Source organism: Rhinatrema bivittatum, chromosome 2 (assembly GCF_901001135.1).
Source record: "Rhinatrema bivittatum chromosome 2, aRhiBiv1.1, whole genome shotgun sequence".
Lineage (NCBI taxonomy): Eukaryota > Metazoa > Chordata > Amphibia > Gymnophiona > Rhinatrematidae > Rhinatrema > Rhinatrema bivittatum.
Window position 1 is genome coordinate 157,215,548 of NC_042616.1, and position 19,420 is coordinate 157,234,967.

At 46.1% G+C, this 19,420-nt stretch overlaps 1 protein-coding gene across 2 annotated transcripts in view; it reads left to right on the plus strand.

Moving 5' to 3' along the window:
- Positions 1–19,420, plus strand: part of LOC115084217 (GTP-binding protein 10-like) — a 665,348-nt gene that overhangs the window by 206,117 nt on the left and 439,811 nt on the right. For both annotated transcript variants that reach the window (XM_029588786.1, XM_029588784.1), the window contains exon 13: positions 11,142–11,306. In XM_029588786.1, the coding sequence (XP_029444646.1) occupies positions 11,142–11,306 (165 nt within the window). The remainder of the gene's footprint in view (positions 1–11,141; positions 11,307–19,420) is intronic.

The following is a 19,420-nucleotide window of genomic DNA, read 5'->3' on the forward strand; positions in this document are numbered from 1 at the left end:
AATATTGCAGGAGCTGCCTTCTCCTGGAGGCATACAGGGGCCAGTCTATCCCCACCTGGGTCCCAACTTTTATTCCCCTCAAGCCAGTCAGAGCCTCTGTGCTTCTCCTGTCCAGCCGGGTCCCACCCATGGAGTATTCTTCCTTTAGAGGATTTAAAGGGGAACAGGCATTTAGCCTGGTCCTACACAGACTCATAGGGTACCACTAGGGGCGCATTCTCATATATTCCCCCCTCCCCCCGCAGCTTGGGCCTGTCAGGCCAAGCATTCTCACTCACCCTGGGCTTTACCTAGGGAAGTGCTTGATACTGCCACTCTCCTAGGCTCTCATCAACTAGGTTTGGGCGTGGGGTCCCAGAGTACCATTCTCCTACTCACTAGGTTCGCCTGGGCCCAGACCATAACTACCACCACCATCCACTGTACATGCAGCCCCAGTCCTTTATTCAGACTTATCTGCGACACTGAGTTCCAAGTTTCTCCTGGAATTTCATCGCAGTGATTTTTCTTCCAACTCTCTCACAACCTCCAGGGCTGGTGCTAGCTTTTTTGCTGACCTGTGCAAACAATTACTGTGCAGCAGCCCCCGCCCCAATTCATTCAGTGTCTGTCCTGGGCCCATCAAATAAAGCCCTGCTCCGTCCTGCAATCTATACTTTTGAAAACTAACACACCGCCACCCCCACCCCTGAATCCATGGATAGGGAAGGGTATGAGGTACCTTAGGCAAACCTTACAGCCTTGCATACATGCCACCTCCCCCCTCACCCTTTACAGACAGACACAATTAAATTATGATTTTATAACAAATTTTTGATGAAAAAGAACATTCAAAAGTACAGTCTTCTGAGGCAATAATAACATTTACAACATGCATATTATGGGGTAGATTTTAAGAGGTGCACGCAGGCATACATGTGCGCGCGCTACCCGGCGCGCACACATGTATGCCTGATTTTATAACATGCGCGCGCAGGCACGCACATGTTATTAAATCGGGGGTCGGCGCATGCAAGGGGGTGCACAATTGTGCACCTTGTGCACGCCAAGCCGCGCTGCCTTCCCTCGTTCCCTTCCCCCTAGCCTGACCTTCCCACCCCTTCCTCTAACCTTCCCCCCCAGCCCTACTCTAACCCCCCCTGACCTTTGTCTTACCTTTTGCGCCTGCCAGGAGGGAGGCAGGCGCAAGTTGCGCGCACCAGCAGCCTGCCAGCACGTGATCCTCCAACACAGCAGCAATGGCCGCTGTGTCAGAGGCCTCTGGCCACGCCCCTGGACTTACACACATCCTGGGGATTTTCTCGCGTCACCGGGCCTTTTTAAAATAGGCCCAGCACACATAGGGCTTTTAAAATCCGGCCCTATATTTTCATTCATTCCCATGCTGCAAACCAGAGCAGGGTAGGCCTGGCCTAGGGGCCTGGTCTGTGGGGTACCCGACGTGGCACCACAGAGCGCCGGGTTATAAATGGAGGGCAAGGCAAAGAGAGTGTCCGAGTGGAGCGCTTGGGTCAGAGCCAGTATATCAGTCCAAGAAGAGGTCAGCCAGGTAGGGGTCAGTTCCGGGTGGTCAAGCAGTGCGTGGTCAAAGTCCAAAGCAAAAGGTCAAAGTCCAGGTAAGCAATCCGGTAGAAGACAAGGAGCATGAACACGGAACGCTGGGGAGACACAAGGCTCTAACGGACTCAGGAACAGGAAGTCACTTGAGAACGCAGGAGACACTCAGGAACGCAGGATAGCAACTCACACACGCGCAAGTGTGTAGACCCGTTGCCAAGGCAGGGAACTGGAGACTGAGCCTTGCCTTTAAGCAGGGCTCAGGTGACGTTATTGACAGGCGCCGCAGCCTGGCTTCCCACCACAGCCCCTACATAGGACCGAGCGGAGCGCACGTGGGTGCCTAGGGGCGGGACCAAGGAGCTGGTAGCGCAACTCAAAGTGGAATCGTGCGAAGAAGTGGGCCCAGCGGGCCTGTCTGGCATTCAATAGCTGGGCCTCCTTAAGATGTTCTAAATTCTTGTGTTCCGTGTAGATAGTGAATTTATGTTGGGCCACCTCGAGCCAGGGATGCCTCTATTGGAGGGCCAACTTCACGACCAAGAGCTCACGTCCCCAATCGTATAGTTGCGTTCGGCGGGTAAAAACGTATGCAAATAGAAGGAGCATGGTACGAGGGCTCCTTTCGTGGAGTACTGGTTTAGAACCGCCCCCGTGCCAATGGCAGACGCATCAACTTCCACAATGAAGGGGCGGTTCGGATCCGGATGGCAGAGACACGGGCCAGTACAGAAGGCGTCCTTGAGGGACTGGAATGCTGACTGGGCTTTCGGACTCCACTCCCAGAGGTTGCAGCATTTCCTAGTCATAGCGGTGAGTAGAGCGGCTAGCGTGGAATAGTCTGCAATAAAATGACAGTAATAGTTCGTAAACCCCAGGAACCTCTGGAGGGCTCATAGGCCGACTGGCTGTAGCCAGTCGCGGATGCCCTGGAGCTTATGTGGATCCATCATGAATCCCTGACGAATGATGATGTTGCCCAGGAACGGGAGACTGGACCGCTCAAAAAGGCACTTCTCGAGTTTGGCGTAGAGGTGGTGTTCTCTCAAGCGTTGGAGCACAGTTTGAACGTGGGACCGATGAGACTCCAGGTCCTTAGAAAAGATCTGGATGTCATTCAAGTAGACTATGATGAAGGTGTAGAGGAGGTCTCAGAAGATCTCATTCATCATCTGTTGAAAAATGGCTGGGGCATTACAGAATCCAAAGGGCATTACCAGTTACTTGTAATGCCCATTCCTGGTGTTAAAAGCAGTTTTCCAGATATCGTCCGGCTGGATCCAGACTAAGTTATAAGCCCCCCGTAAATCGAGCTTCGTAAAGATTACGGCTCCCTGGAGGCGATCAAACAGTTCGCTGATCAGCGGCAGGGGATAGCGGTCTTTGTGGGTAATGGCATTCAGCCCGCGATAATCTATACAGGGTCTCAAGGACCCATCCCTTTTCTTTACAAAGAAGAAGCCTGCTCTGGCAGGCGAGGTGGATGGCCTGATAAATCCTTTGGCCAGATTCTCCTTAATGTACTCCAACATGGCCCGAGTCTCAGGCAGTGAAAGTGGATAGGTTCTCCCCTTTGGCGGCGTTGTGCCGGGCAGCAGCTCAATGGGGCAGTTGAACTTACGCAGTGGAGGCAGAAGAACTGCAGTCTGCTTGGAAAATACATCCTGGAAGTCGGTGTAAGGAGTCGGTACGCCTGCTGTAGTCAAGACCACTAAGACCAGGATCAGCGGAGTCACCTTCTGCAGGCAGCGCTGGTGACAGTGAGGACCCCATTCAGTGAGTTGGGGGAACTCCCAGTCGAATTGTGACGAGTGTTGTTGAAGCCGAGATAGGCCGAGAACGATCATATGGATGGATCATCTGAGCATGAGCAGGGAAATCTCCTCTTTGTATAAGGTGCCTACAGATAGGCGGATGGTGGCGGTGATCAGGGTAATGCAGTCCGGTAGGGGCTCCCCATGAATGGAAGCTATTTGTAGGGGAACGTCAAGTGGCCACGTAGGGATTTGTAGTCGTGTGACTAATTCTTTGAGGATAACGTTTCCTCCGGCCCCAGTGTCAACCAGGGCCGTGGTGGCGAAGGAGTGAGCTCCCCAGGCTAGGGAGACTGGAAGCAGCAGTTGAGGGCCACAGACAGAAGCGCCTAAGCTCGGGACCCCCGCTGGGCTTGGGCTTGGAGGTTTTCCCGAACGCACGGTACAGGACTGGATGCAGTGCCTGGGCCCTGCACAGTAAAGGCAGAGGCCAGACATCCTCCTTCGAAGACGATCCTCTAGAGTAAGGCATCCACGGTTGAGCTGCATGGGTTCTTCAGTTGATGATGGCCCCGAGGATACCGCGGGAATGGCTTAGGGCTAGGAGAACACGGTGGTTCGGTGACAGCCCGGTGGACTGGTCTTACCTCGTGGCAATGCTCGTGGAAGCAGTAGTCGATCCGCCCCACTAGGGCGATGAGGTCCTCTAGTGTGGAGGGAATCTCGCGAGCCGCCAGTTCATCCTTTAGTGCAGGCAAAAGGCCCTCGAGGTACAGGGCCCGAAGGCAATCCTCCTGCCAGGCGAGCTCCATAGCCATTGTCTGGAACTTGATGGTGTATTCGTCCAGGGTCTTGCGCCCTTGGCGGAGCTGGAGGAGATGGTGCCTGGCGATGGCCTAGCGGCCAGGGTCATCGAAGGTGTGCCGGAAGGCGGAGATGAAGCGGGTAAGCTCCTGAAGGAGCTCATCGAAACGTTCCCATAGCGGGGAGGCCCATGCCAGGACTTTCCCCTCCAGGCGGGAGAGAATGAAAGTCACTTTGGTCAGTTTGTTTTGGAACAGGGAAGGCTGCAGGGTGACTTGCATATAACACTGGGTGGCAAATCCCCTGCAAAGGCGTGGATCCCCATTGTAGCAGGGAGGACCAGAAATGGCCTGGACAGGACCCCTGGTGCGGTGCTGGCAGGGAGCGCCATGGGGCTAGTGATTCCGGAGGCCTTCACAAGTCAGCCCTGAAGCTTCTCTACTGAAGTGGCCAACGCCTCGATGTAACACTGTTGTTCCTGGATTTGGGTGTCCAGACCGGGAATGGCCTGCAAGGCAGAAAACTCCACCAAGTCTATGGCCTTTGCAACCTGTTGCGCTGGAGGAGGACCCTTGGCCTGGAGCAGAATTGGTGATGCCCTCGGGGTGGACCCAGAGGGCTCCTGCTGCCAGGAGGCGGAGCACTCGAGGAGACAGAGGCTAACTGGAGCTTCGCAATACCCACCCTCGTATCCCGCAGGTTGAGCCCTTGGGTGTCGAGGCTGGTTGATCTTAGGTGGGCCTCGAGGGATCTCCCGGAGAGATGGCAGAGTGGTGTGCCCCAAATCAGCTGAGGTGCTCAGTGGATAGCGAGGAGATGGACTAGGCGAGGAGTCGGGTCTCTGGAAGCCGTAGGGACCTGGGTAAAGCTGGAGACCCCCTGAGCAGGGTAGGCCCGGCCTAGGGGCCTAGACCACGGGGTACCTGACATGGCGCCACAGAGCGCCGGTTGTAAATGGAGGGAAAGGCAAAGAGAGTGTCCGAGTGGAGCGCTTGGGTCAGAGCCAGTATATCAGTCCGAGAAGAGGTCAGCCAGGCATGGGTCAGTTCTGGGTGGTCAAGCAATGCGTGGTCAAAGTCCAAAGCAAAAGGTCAAAGTCCAGGTAAGCAATCCAGTAGAAGACAAGGAGCATGAACACAGAACACTGGGGAGACACAGGGCTGGAACGGACTCAGGAACAAGAAGACACTTGAGAACGCAGGAGACACTCAGGAACGCAGGATAGCAACTCACACACACGCAAGTGTGTAGACCCGTTACCAAGGCAGGGAACTGGAGACTGAGCCCTGCCTTTAAGCAGGGCTTAGGTGATGTCATTGGCCGGCGCCGCAGCCCAGTTTCCCACCACAGCCCCTACATAGGACCGAGCGGAGCGCACGCTCGCACCTAGGGGCAGGACTGAGGAGGCCAAGACTGCGGAGCCCCGACGCGAACCACGCCACGAGGCCTGGGAGCTGGAAGGAGCTGGGGATGTGGGCGCCGGGCAGCTGGAGAGGAAGGAGCGGGACCCATGGAGGAGAGAGAGGGGTGAGCAGGCCCAGTAGTGGCCTTAGCATGGCTGGGACGTGCAACAGAAATCATATTCATAAAAAGAATAAATATTTCAAACCAGTTAATGAATAGAATATCCAAAATTTCCCAAAGACCAATAAAATATTTCAAAACATCTGATGAATAAAAAATCCAATAATTAGAAAATGTTCTATTCCCCCCCCAACAAAAAAATAAATATTTCGAAAAAGCAGAATCATCAAATTCCACTCAATAATTAGAACTAATAAGGATTTAAAAATCTTCTGCTCTCCCTACCTGTGATCTTCTCATTTCTAGTCACCCTGAGATTGTCGTGGATTGGAGGAGGTAGGGCCACACAAATTTTATCTTCTCTCTCTCACACAGACACACACTATAACACATTCATTCTCTCACATACTCCCTCTATCTAACATACACAGGCTCCCTCTCCCTAACAAATACATTATATATGTGTGTGTGTGTGTGTGTGTGTGTGTGTGTATCACAGGCTCTCACAGGCACACAAGCATACAGGTTGTCACCACAGATATATTCAGAAGCACACAGGATTACACACACACACACACACACAAACACAGCTCTCAGACACACACTGGCTCTACTCATTCACACACACACATACAAGCTCAAAAACATACACACATGGCCTCCTGATGTCTTCGGGCCCTGTGGGTCTCTTGTCTTCAGGCTATGGCAGGATGAGCTCCACCACAACCTACTGACCTTCCTGGGGGGGGGGGGGGGACGGGGGGACGGGACAGGGGGACAGCAGAAGCTGTGCGTGGGCGCATGCACAACAGAAGACCCGAGCATCTCAGCCTGTAGTGTTTCACTTTCTTCGGCCACTGGCAAGTTGAGCACCAGTGGCCGCAGCATCTCTCCTTTGGCTGCCAGCAGGTTGAGTGCCGACGGCCAGATGCTTCTCTCCTTCTTCAGCTGCCGCCATAGCAGCTGAAGAAGGAGAAAAGCTGTTGGCCCACTGTTCCTCCTATGTGTGCAACTGCATGGTATGCACACTCGGTCGTGCTGGGCCTGACCTCCTTTGCTGGAAAACCTTGGCGCCGGACTTTCTTCCCAATTCTTTAACCCTTTCACCTTGGGTTTGTGGAATTGATTCCCCTCCGTTCTCTATTTGCATTTTACTTGTACTTCTTCCTGCAGTCTGCTGTCAACATTTCTTATTTCAACTAAAAGCTGTTCATTTTCCAGCTTGAACTTCCAGGCTTCCAAAGCCCTCTCTTGTCCCACTGAATGCTTCTCAGAGGGCTCTTCTCTAGTTTGTCCGCTCCCTTGTGGCTTCCCTCTGGAGTCTTCCTCACGTCTCCTTTTGGAATCTCTGGACTCTCTGTGGCCCTTCCACCTGGCCTCTCTGTGTTGCCCCTTTCAGGCAAGGCTAAGTGACTCGAACCAGAGCTTTCTGGTACTTGCCCACTGGCTCCTTCCATGGTGCTTCTCATTGGGTTCTCTATGGCACCTCTCTCTGGGCTTCCTGCAGCAGGTTTCTCTATCACCATAGAATTTTCTTTGGTGAGTTGCTCCAATTCAATCTTCCACTGGGCCACCTCCACCACAATATCTTGCAATTCTGCTACCAATTGTGTCCAGTCCCTTTTCCGTGGAGTCTGGAGCTGTGGGGTCTAGCTCTCTGGCTCTGGAGGACTGGGAACTCCCACCACACAGATATTTATGGTTGTTCTTTTCTTTATGCCTGAATTCCTTGCAGAAGGCTGGTCGCTCTGCTGGGCCATGCCCATCAAGTAAGCCCACTGGCTTCTCTTTTCTTTTCCTTCTGTGCTGAAGCACTCCCCACTAAATCTCAACCAGGATTTTGGGGAAACTGCTTAGGCCTCTGGCACCTGCAGCTTGCTAGTAGTTTCTCTTTCTTCAGAGGCTGAGCACAGGGCTGAAGGCTAGGGCTCTGTGCATACACAGTAGTTTCAGTTTCTGCTGGAGCCATGCTCTGCTGAAGCGCAGTGCACTACTGTGTTTCTTTTTCTCAAAAGAAAAAGAGTAAAACAAAACCTGACTCACCGGCTCTTACTACACTTTAACACACAGCCCTAACTGGGGACAGAGTTACCTCTTTAGTCCCATAGAAAACCCTAACTCTTGCTTTTTTTCCCAGGCCCCTCAGATCTTTCTCTGGTTTAAAAACAGTTCTGGGGTTTTTTTTTTCTTCACCTGTGCTCTGCAGACTAGCAGTGCTGCGTGGCTTCTGTGCTCCGCAGAGCCACACCGTTTCTTCCGCTGCTTCTGGCAGGCCCCAACAAACAATCTTTTTCTTTTTCCAGCAAACTTTTCTTTTTCTGTGCTCTGGTGCTTTCTTCAACAGTGCTTGCCTTCAAACTGCTACTGTTCATGCACACCCACAATTTCCTTCAATGTCTTCCCTGGAGACTTGTTTCACTTTATTTCTCTGTGCCTGGCTTAGAGAAATTCCACGATTACATCATATGTGAGGATTGCCCTAATTCAGACAATCAGCTAGTCATGTACCTAAACAAGAGTATTATATTTGAGCCAGAAGAGCGATCTAGGCAATGAGAGCTTCATTGAGGTCAACCGATCTTTTGTTTGACTACAAAGCTCTTTCCTCAGCACTTTGAGACTTTCCTGAAGTGAATCATTCTCGCTGTTGCTGCCTTAGTCAGAGTGTAACTTCAGTTTCTTCTTTAGATTGTTTGTTCAGAGCACCAATGGGGCAAGGACTGGCCCTAGCCCCAACACTACAGGGTACTTGTAGAGGAGGGATGATTGGATACCAGTGCCATCATAAGTCAGGGCTGGCAAATTTTCCATATGATCCATATGGAAAATTTGCCAGCCCTGACTTATGATGGCACTGGTATCCAATCATCCCTCCTCTACAAGTACCCTGTAGTGTTGGGGCTAGGGCCAGTCCTTGCCCCATTGGTGCTCTGAACAAACAATCTAAAGAAGAAACTGAAGTTACACTCTGACTAAGGCAGCAACAGCGAGAATGATTCACTTCAGGAAAGTCTCAAAGTGCTGAGGAAAGAGCTTTGTAGTCAAACAAAAGATCGGTTGACCTCAATGAAGCTCTCATTGCCTAGATCGCTCTTCTGGCTCAAATATAATACTCTTGTTTAGGTACATGACTAGCTGATTGTCTGAATTAGGGCAATCCTCACATATGATGTAATCGTGGAATTTCTCTAAGCCAGGCACAGAGAAATAAAGTGAAACAAGTCTCCAGGGAAGACATTGAAGGAAATTGTGGGTGTGCATGAACAGTAGCAGTTTGAAGGCAAGCACTGTTGAAGAAAGCACCAGAGCACAGAAAAAGAAAAGTTTGCTGGAAAAAGAAAAAGATTGTTTGTTGGGGCCTGCCAGAAGCAGCGGAAGAAACGGTGTGGCTCTGCGGAGCACAGAAGCCACGCAGCACTGCTAGTCTGCAGAGCACAGGTGAAGAAAAAAAAAACCCCAGAACTTGAATTTCTTGCAGATTCTCCAGGCTGGATTACATTTGTGTATATGGGTTGAGCATCCTGAGTATGTGGCACAGCATCCAGAATGATGTCATTACTTTCCTGATCCAATTCATCTTCACATTCCTCCTCTGTATCCTATACCTCCATGCCAGACATCAGAGGTTCATTCTTTTGGTTGTGATTTTCCTGCACTGAAACTCCATTCTTACTTCATCTTCTTTCCTAGGCTCCGGATGCTTTTCCACTTCTGCCCTCAACACTGATCTTATGTGTCAGGCATACTTTTATACAGTTTTACTACAAGGGGGCAGAGCCATGAGGAAATGATCACTGTTCATGATTAGTTTACCAGATACGTGCTATTTTGTTAGCATGTATATGCTGTTTAATGTTGTGGCAGATGTAGCAGGTGGATCTTGTACCTTTTTGTTAGTGTGCACAGAGGCCGATGCAATAAAATGTGCCCATCCAAGCACACAGGTTTATGCATGGTTGGATGTGTTTTTTGGATGTACTAGACTAGCACCCGATGCAATAAGGAGGTTAGCATGTCCAAAATGCACACCCAAACAAATGTGTAAACAATAGCACTTATCACATGTAAATTCCATTTAGATGAGGCTATTAGCTATTGTCCCATGATGCAGAAAATCGCTGGGCGCCCAATGCACACTTTTTAATGTAGCAAATTTAAATCCAGCCCTGGAGGTGGCATAAAGTCAATCCATGCATCAAAGGCTCATGAGAAATTTTAAAATACGGTCCTCTGTGATTTCTCTTATGTGACAATTTACTAATTTTGGTGTTGAAAAATAAATGTATATTGCCTTGATTTTTTTTTTTAATTATTTTGGACGCACAATTTAGATGCCTGTGGCAAGGAGCGCTTAGCTATGGGCATCTTCAGCAACCTCAGCAAAATCAGCCTGAAGAAGCAGGATAAAAACGAACGCTCTGATTGAGGGCACCAATGCAGTTGAGCATTAGGGACGCCCAGTTCTCCCCTAGTGCATCCTTTTTTACACAGCCCCTCATTTAAATACTTCATCCGCTGCCCACAGGATGTAGCTGCACCCGTGTTAGGAAAATGGGTGCTCAATACGAGTGCCCATTTTCAACGCCCATCTTATTGCATCGGCCCCTAATTATGGGCAGATAAAGGTAAAAATGGTCCATCCAATCTGCCAACTGAGATTCGTCTATACCTATAAATTTTCGTATACAACCAACAAAAACTCCCCCTCTCCCATGTCTGTTACCTGACCTCACAACCTTTTTCCTATAATTTTCCTCCATATCTGCTCCAAGCGTACCCCAAATCTTGTAACAATGATGGCTTTAAGCACCTCTGCTGGTAGGCCATTTTAGACCTTGCCATCTTCAGCTTTGATACTTAAGCCAATACTCAGACTCTCTTCTATGTCTTATTACCAAACTTGTTCATAATTCCCACAGCCACCAAGGTTAGTGAGGTTGTTAAAAAAAAAAAATAATAATAATAAACATAAAGTTCAAGCCTCCTCATGCCCATTGACGTTTTGGTTTTAACCATGGTCTCTCCATCCATGTCATTTCAAACTTCTAAGAAACCCAATGCTGTTGTACCGCTACTGTTTAGGGTTGTATTGCTTCACTATAGTATACTAGCTAAAACATTTTTGCATCATGCAAGTGATGTTTTAGCGTGTACACTAAAATGTTTACAGGCACATGCTTAAATAAGTTTTGGCTGGAGTTATAGTGCATAGCCCTCTTAACATTTCAATTTCAAGATTTTTTTTCATTCTCTTTATTAACATTTTTCATATATAAACAACCAAGCTATTGACTCTAGTGTACAACAAAATATGTTTAATATTGGAATATTTGTTGAAAAATTAGATCTAACATATTCTTCATTGAAGTTGAATTATTATATAACTAAAAAATGTAAGTCGCACAGTTATTGTAAATTAATTTAACAACAAACTATTAGCTTTATTATGATGGTGTTCTGTGCTATTTGCAATAATAAATTCATTCTTTTTTTTTTTTACAGATTTTTTCTTTGGCCATGGTAACTGTTTCCATGGTTCAGGTGGTCGTGGTAACAAACGAGCCCAAATGCGTTACTGTCTGCGGCTGCTGAGATCTATGGTGTCCCTTGACAATGAAGCTGTGAACCAGGATCTATGTGATCAGGGAGCAATTAACCAACTGTTGGGTAAACTATAATGCCATATCATTTTATTAAGCCAAATTTTTAGAAGTTGCAAAATGTTTGTTTTATCTCTATATAAGAAGTAATATAAGTTGGTATACTTTTTAAATGTATTAATGGACAATGTTAATTTCATATTCATTTTTGCTGTTTTCTGAGGACAAGTAGAATAGCAGTTCTCACATAAGGGGACTCCCAAGCTACAAGCTGCCTCAGACAAAAAGAACAACTAAAAACAAATAGTGCCAAGAGGCCATCCTAATATTTGCTGTTTTCTTCATTTTTGTTTAATGTATGACAGTTTGAAACAAATTAACATGCCCTAGGAGGAAGTTAGTTAGATTCTATAAAACAAAGAAACTGCAGGACAGACTGTTCAAAACTTATTGTATTGGGGAGACCTTGTGGAAAAGTAATGAGATGCAAATGTGTGGACAAAACCCCATGTTGCTGCTTTGCTACCAGCATCATCATCATGGCCCCAGCACTGTGAGCTTTGACATGCTCCATCAGTTCCAGGTCATTCTGGGCATAACAAAAGGGATGCAGTTCACTAGCCAACAGAAGTAATACTCTTGGTATTTCCAGATTTATTGATGTCAATGAAACTAAAACTGAATGGACCATCAGAGGACTTTAGTCCATTCCAGATAGAAGGCTACAGATCACTTGTAATCCATATTATAATGTCAGTTCCCCTTTGCGCCTAAAACTACTGTATTGCAAAAATGTAGTTTAAGAGGGGAGAAGTCACTAGGAACTGGGGCTCATTGATTCCACATGTCAAGTGACTGCCACCAATAATTATGATCTTCTAGGTCAGGTACTTCCTCTCACAAGAGCTCAGATGCTCGAAAGCAACTTTTAATAACTATGGGCCTTATTTTCCACGGCTATCGCAGGCTAGCGCTAACAGCGCAAGCCTGCGATAGCTTGCGAAGGTAGCGCACGCCTGCGCTACCTACATCGGGGCGGAGTCGGCCCTGGAAGAGCAGGAGTCGGGGCGTCACCGGGGCCGACTCTGCGACCATGACACGGACAGCGAAAAGGTAAGGACCTTTTTGTGTCCTATTTCACGCCCAATAGCACCACCTTTCACGGTGGCGTGTCAACCCCCCCGTCCCCCCATTAGTGCAATTTTCTAAAGTATCGCAGGCCTGCAATACTTTAGAACATGAGGCCCTATGTGAGCACAATGCTGAGATTCCATGACACAATGTGAGACTAAACAGGATCTTCAGCTAAAGCCAGCTCTCTATGTAAACCTAAAACCAAATGCTTTACGGGAATGGATTTACCTTGCACAGAGTGGAAGGGAAAGGCATCTATAAAGCAAGACTCCTGGGACCCGATACTACTTGTTTTATCTGCAATAAATTTACAGATGGCATTCAAGAAAGATCTGTTATGGCATTCAAGAAAGATCTGCTTGCAGTTAGGAATTCAGTTGCTGAATTGAGCGAGAAGTTTGATTCCATTAATCTGAGCGTGTTATGGGCATATGTCCCAGGGTTTGAAAAAAGGGGCGGGGCGGTCCGGGGTGGGGCGTGGTGTGGCCAGAGGCTTCCAAAGGCCCGCTAGGCCGAGGGATTGCACGCCGGCACTTGGCCAGCGCGCGCAACCTACGCCTGCCCAGAGGCAGGAACAACTTAAATATTAAAGGTGGGGGGGGGGGGATTTAGGTAGGGCTGGGGGCGGGTTATATAGTGGAAGGGAGGGGAAGGTGGGGGGGCGAAAGGAAAATTCCCTCTGAGGCCGCTCCATGCATGTTATAAAATCGGGCGTAGATTTGTGCATGCCGGGTTGCATGCACAAATCTACGCCCACGCGTAGGTTCGAAAATCTGGCCCTATATGTAGCCGGATAACTTCCAAACCTAACCAGCTGTGTTTGAATATATCCAGGTTTGTGTGGCTGGATAACTTGCTACTTATCCGGATATGCATTTACATTTATTAAAATGTATTAATTGCCTAATACTAAAATAGGTCTAGGCGATATACAGTAAAACACATAAAATTACAAAAATGAAAATATACAATAATGAAAAATAAAATAACAAAAGGTTTAAATTATACAATAATAGTGAGTAAAACAACTAAATAAGATTATATAGACTTACAAATAAGCTAATCTAAAAAGGAAAGGCCTTTAAAAGTCCTCGAATGTTTTAATTGAGTCACACAGCCGAAGTTCCATTGGGAAAGAATTCCAGAGAACTTGACCAGCAACTGAAAAAGAACATTTCTGAGTGATGTGTAAGCGTGCCATTTTAGGAGATGGAATATCTAGTAAGGCCCTCTGAGAGGAACGTACATTTCTGGATGGTTAGTAAAACGTTAAAATAGCGTTGGACCAAGGACAGGACTGATTATTGATTAATTAAAAAACTGTCATGCCAATTTTGTATTTTATTTATTTTATTTTAATTATTTAGAGTTTTTCTATACTGGCATTCGTGATTAAAAATCACATCATGCTGGTTTACAGATAACAGGGGGAGTGAGTCAAATAACAGAATATTAACAAGTGCGAAGGTCGTAAAAGTTACATTAAAACAGGGTAAAGTCTAACACTGGGAAAGAATTAGAGCAAGAATACTGATCAGTTAAGGAATAAATATTTACAATATATTGTGAAGTCTCTTAGAGGATGTTGTTGTCATTCAAACGGAATCTGGGAAGGCTTGCTTAAACAGCCAAGTCTTGAGCCTTTTTCTGAAAGTGGGTAGGCATGGTTATTTAATCCTTTCGCCAATAGAGAGCCAGTGTAACTCAATCAAAACTGGGGTAATGTGATCAAATCGCTTCAAACCTGCAATTGAGTAGAAGAGTTCAGTAAAAATTGTAACGGTTGAAGTGTTGAACAAGGAAGGCCAGCATAAAAGCTATTACAATAATCAATGATTGAGAAAATCGAGACTTGAAGTACAATTCGAAATTCAGTAGCATGTAAAAGTTTTTTTAAGCCAGAAAGTGTTATGGTTTAGCCAGGTTTTAACAGTAGAGAAACAAATGTTAAGATGTTCAACAGTTTCTTTCCAAGAGGAATGAATATGCAAAATGAATTGTATGCCATTTGCATAGATTTTATAACAATAAGTCAAATTTGATGGAACTTTGCAAATAGGAGCTAAATAGATGTTGAACAAAATAGAAGAAAGCGCAGATCCTTGAGGGACACCAGTTTTAATATGGAAAATGGGAGAAATTTCATTTTTGAAATTAATATATTGAGAACGATTAATAAGATATGAATGTAACCATGTCAACACACCTCCTGTTAGGCCACATTCTTGCAAGCGAAAGGGAAGAATGTCATGATCAATTGTGTCAAAAGCGGATGAGATGTCAAGAGAAACAAGCAGAAATTGTTGACCATTGTCAATTCCTCGTTGTTAAGTGTCAGTGAGAGAAAGTAGAAGAAGTTTGGTGTTCATGGCACATCTGAAACCATATTGATGTGGGTCAAGCAGATCAAATTTTTCTAGGTGATCAGGTAACTGACTAAGAACAGAGGCCTCAAATATCTTTGAGAAGAATGGTAAAGAAGAAATAGGTCTGTAGTTATTAGGATTTAAAGGGTCCAAATTGCATTTTTTTTAGGAGAGGATGCACCACAGCTTTTTTCAAACTAGTAGGAACACCTTCTTTTAAAGACAAATTAATGAGATGAGCAAAAGTGGAGGACAAAGTTTCTCAAAAGATATCCAGGTAAATAGCACTTTGAAATTAAAAAAAAAAAAAAAAGTAGTAGTAAAGGTGCCTGTGTTCCAATTTCCTACCTCACCCCACCAGATTGCATCGATGGCCCTGCAGGCCATGTACCCCACCCCACATCCCCCCCCCCAAATGTTAAAATTGCTCCAGAGTCTGCAGATTGGGCCCCCTCCTCACCCTTAATCGCCCATTTCATTTTTTTTATTTTTTTGCAATTTACTGTTTATTCAATGTTTTCAATATTTACAAATAGTAAACATTTTACAGTTCGTAGATAGAATACAATTAAATTTAACAGGTCTACCATTCAACACAAAATTTACATGACATAGATTCATATCTACTTTTCCAAGAAATCCTTGGGGGAATCTTTTATAAGCAGATAGAGAGAAATTTATACTCAAATCTAAAAAAAAAATTGGTATCGTCACATGATTGTAGAAAGGTTCTTTACCTAACACCGGTGCATGATAGGACATTATAGGTTAGCTGGTTCCAGAAATCTTTGTAATTGAATCGATTCAAGAAAAATGTATTTTTAATTCTGATTTGCAGGAATATCTAAGACTAAAACTGGCCCCTCTCTCCATCACTTCTGGTCTTAAAGTTAAGAACTTCTTTCTTCTTTCTTGAGTTATACGAGAGATATCTGGATAAATCCAGATTTTTTTCCCATAATATAGTTCAGAATGATTTCGCATGAATCTCTTCATAATCATTTCTCTATCCGCTGCAAAAGTGCATGACAAAAATAAAGTCATTCTTTTTTGAATTTCAGATTCCATCGATAGCTCTAGAATTTGAGTCAAGTGTAATTAATTATCTTTCTCTTGATCCAGGTTTCCTTCTGCCTTTCTCTGGCAAATAGTAAAGTCTAGAAAATACTGGTAGTCCTTCCACGGGTATTTTTAAAACTTTGATCATATAAGTTTTAAACATTTCATACGCAGAAATTTCTTTCATAAAGGGAAAATTTAATATGCGTAGATTCAAATACTTTATTTGGTTTTCTATATTTTCGAGCCTTTTCAGATTAACATCTTCCACTCTTAATATTTCTAGTTGAGTGTTTTCCAATTTCTCCATTCGTGACTCGATCTGCTGTGTTTTAGTTATTTGTAGGCTCATTTCTTTCTTTCTACTTAGAAATCTTTAATTTGATTCAAGTGTTATTTTAGTCAAATTCAAGATAGCATTTTCAAGACCTTTCATGGCATATCATAGGGAATCCATAGTTATAACAGTGGGTTTTTCCATCGGAACAGGCATTTCCAAAAGAGATTTCTGAGCCACCTTTTCCCTTCCTGCCTTGCTCCCTTTCACCACCTCCTCAATGGCCTTCATTTCCCCCTCTTCACTGCTCCTGGGTAAGTCACTCACTTTAAAAGTTTTTAAATCAGCAGCTGATTCAAACAAAGAATACAGTCCTTGAGGACTTACCCTGGCAATCGCAGCATCTGGTGGGACCGGAGATGGGAGGGGGGTCACCGGTGCGCCGGGACTAAGTGTGATCTCCTTGGCCAGCTACGCAGACATCCGCCCCACGTCGGCATTTGCAGCGGCCTCCTCATCCGGCATTTCCCTTTCTACCGCGGTAGCGAAGAAAGACTCAATCCTCTTCTGGCCAGCCTCCAATACCGGCGATGATGATGCAGTTATTTCTCTAAGCTTTGCTTTTCTGTTTGAGTGCGGCATTTTTAAAATAGAAATTTCAAAGAAGTCAGGGAGAGAGCAACTTCGCCAACCTTCTCTTGCGGCAGCCAACTTAGATTCCCCTACTAGAGCCATTTCATTTTTTTTTAATTGCTTTCCTACCCTGACCCTGACCCCAACCATTGTTCATTAGTACTGAGCTAGCAACTGCCCATACCCTCTTCTATCTCCCCGACATTACAAAACCTCTGCCAGGAAACAGGAGTTACTTGCTCCCAGCATTTCTGCAGTGCTCCATACTGGAAGCGCAAATTGCACTTTTTTAGAAGAAGACACACCACAGCTTTTTTCAAACTAGTAGGAAGAACACCTGCTTTTAAAGACAAATTAATGAGATGAGCAAAAGTGGAGGACAAAGTTTCTTCAAAAGATATCCAGGTAAATAGCGCTTTCAAATTTAAAAAAAAAAAAAAAAGTAGTAGTAAAGGGGCATGTGGCCCAATTTCCTACCTCACCCCACCAGATTGTATCGATGGCCCTGCCGGGCCATGCACCCAATCCCACCCCACATCCCCTCCTAAATGTTAAAATTGCTCCAGTGTCTGTAGATCTGGCCCCCTTTTCACCCTCAATCACCCATTTCACTTTTTTTGTAAATTGTTTTCCCACCCTGACCCTGACTCCACCCATTCTGCATTAGTACTGAGCTGGCAACTGCCTGTACTCTCTTCTATCTCCTCAACACTTACAAAACCTGTGCCAGGAACGAAATACAGGAGTTATTCGCTCCCAGCATTTCCACAGTGCTTCATACTGGAAGTGCAAACTATGGGTAACGTTTGCTAATAAGTCTTGACCCTTAACTAATAAGTCTTGATACTTATGATGCAACTGCAACATCACTCTCTGCTTCGAAGGAAAGGGGTGGGGCTGAAAGGAAAGGGAAATTTGGATTCAGAGACAACTAACACAAGCTGTGACTTTTATACAGTTGTCTGGGGTGCTGATGCTCAGACATTAATGAAAAACCACAGGATTGCTTCTTCAACCAAGTCCGTAAGCAGAGCATGTCAAGCAAAATTACATTGTGTGGCAGATACTGCCATTGGTCCTTTTCTGCCGCAATTTCTATGTTTCTATATTTCTATGTGATGAAAGCATCGGGAGTGAGTAATTACTATACCTCACTTCTGGCAGGGGTTTTATAAGTGTAATTTAGCTGATAAATTGGCTGAATATACAAAACTTGCCATTTAGACCGATAACTTGTAAGTTATCCATCTAAATGGCTATGAATATTGACCTCCAGGATACCAGCCAAAACAAAACAGTTCACTTGAGGTTCTCCAAGGAAGGAAGAACCATATCTAACTGCCTGCAGTTATCTTGATCCTTTTCCCCTTGCCCCCCTTTTCTTACTACTTATATCTCTCCCTATCTATCCTAGCATTTCTCTGTCTATAGCCACTGCCTTGTTGCACTGACTTGTAGTTTTGAAGTTTTTTTCTCCTGATTGGTGTAAATCTAAATGTTATGCTGCCTTTCTATACCCCAAATGCAAGTCTTTGCACTTCTTTGTGTTGAATCTTAGCTTCCATACATAAGACTTCTCAAGTATTCTTGGATCCTTCCTTATCTCATCTGTTCCCTAAGGAGTGTTCATTTGTTACTGATCTTAGCATCATATGCAAAAAAGATAAGCCTTTCTTACTAACTCGTATGAAATATTGAACAGTACTGGCCCTGAGACCGAGTTTGGAGTCATTCCACTAGGACTAGGGACATATTATAAAACTGTTAGCAGATTTAAAACAGATTTAAGAAAGTGGGTTTTATTTTAACACAATTAAGCTATGGAATTTGTTATAGGGGTAGCCAACTCATGTCCTCAAGAAATACAAACTGGCCTGGTTTTCAGCATACCCACAATGAATATGCATCAGTGTTACACGGAGAGGTGGACCCTTGGCCGAGACGAGGTTGGCGCTATCTTTAGGAGGCTTCCTATAGGCCCGCATCGTCGGGAGGCGGATGTAGGCAGCGGAGACCCAACCGGACCTTCACCTATACCAGCCCACGTTCCCCACAGGGGCCGGCAGGACTTAGAAGCGGGTCTCCAGGAAGACGATCCTGAAGGTGGAAGGCAAAGGCAGAGTCAGGCGATCCAGAGGTAAGGACAGGCGGCGAGATAGGAGGATCCAGGGACGGGCCAGAGGTCGGGACAGACAGCTAGCATAAGAAACAGTGAGCATGCAAGCGGTCAGGGCAGGCAGCAGACAAAAGCAGAATCCAGGGATGAGCCGAGTCAAGAAACAGAAGAACGAGCTGAGGGGATGAGGAGCTGGAACAGCGACAGAAGCACACGGGGCAGGAACATGAAGTAGAAGCAACCAGCAGCTCAAGGCTAAGCAGGACCTGTTGCTGAAGCAAAGATAAGGCAGCAGGTGCTGCCTTATGTAGGTCCTGGGGCGATGCCACACATCTGAGACTATGGGAGGTTTCTTTCGCCGCGGCCCCTTTAAGGCTAGGGGAGGGCCATGCGCCTAATGGGCCGACGGCGCAGCAGCCATGAGGTGAGTGTGGCCAGTCGTGGCGCTCCGTGGCCAGCTACCGCAACAGTACCCCCTTCTCTAAGCCTCCCTCCCTGGGGCTTGGGCTTCCTTGGGTGTGTGGTGTGGAATCTCTTGAGGAGTCCTTCATCCAGGATGTTGGACATGGATTCCCAAGAGTTCTCCTCCTAGCCGT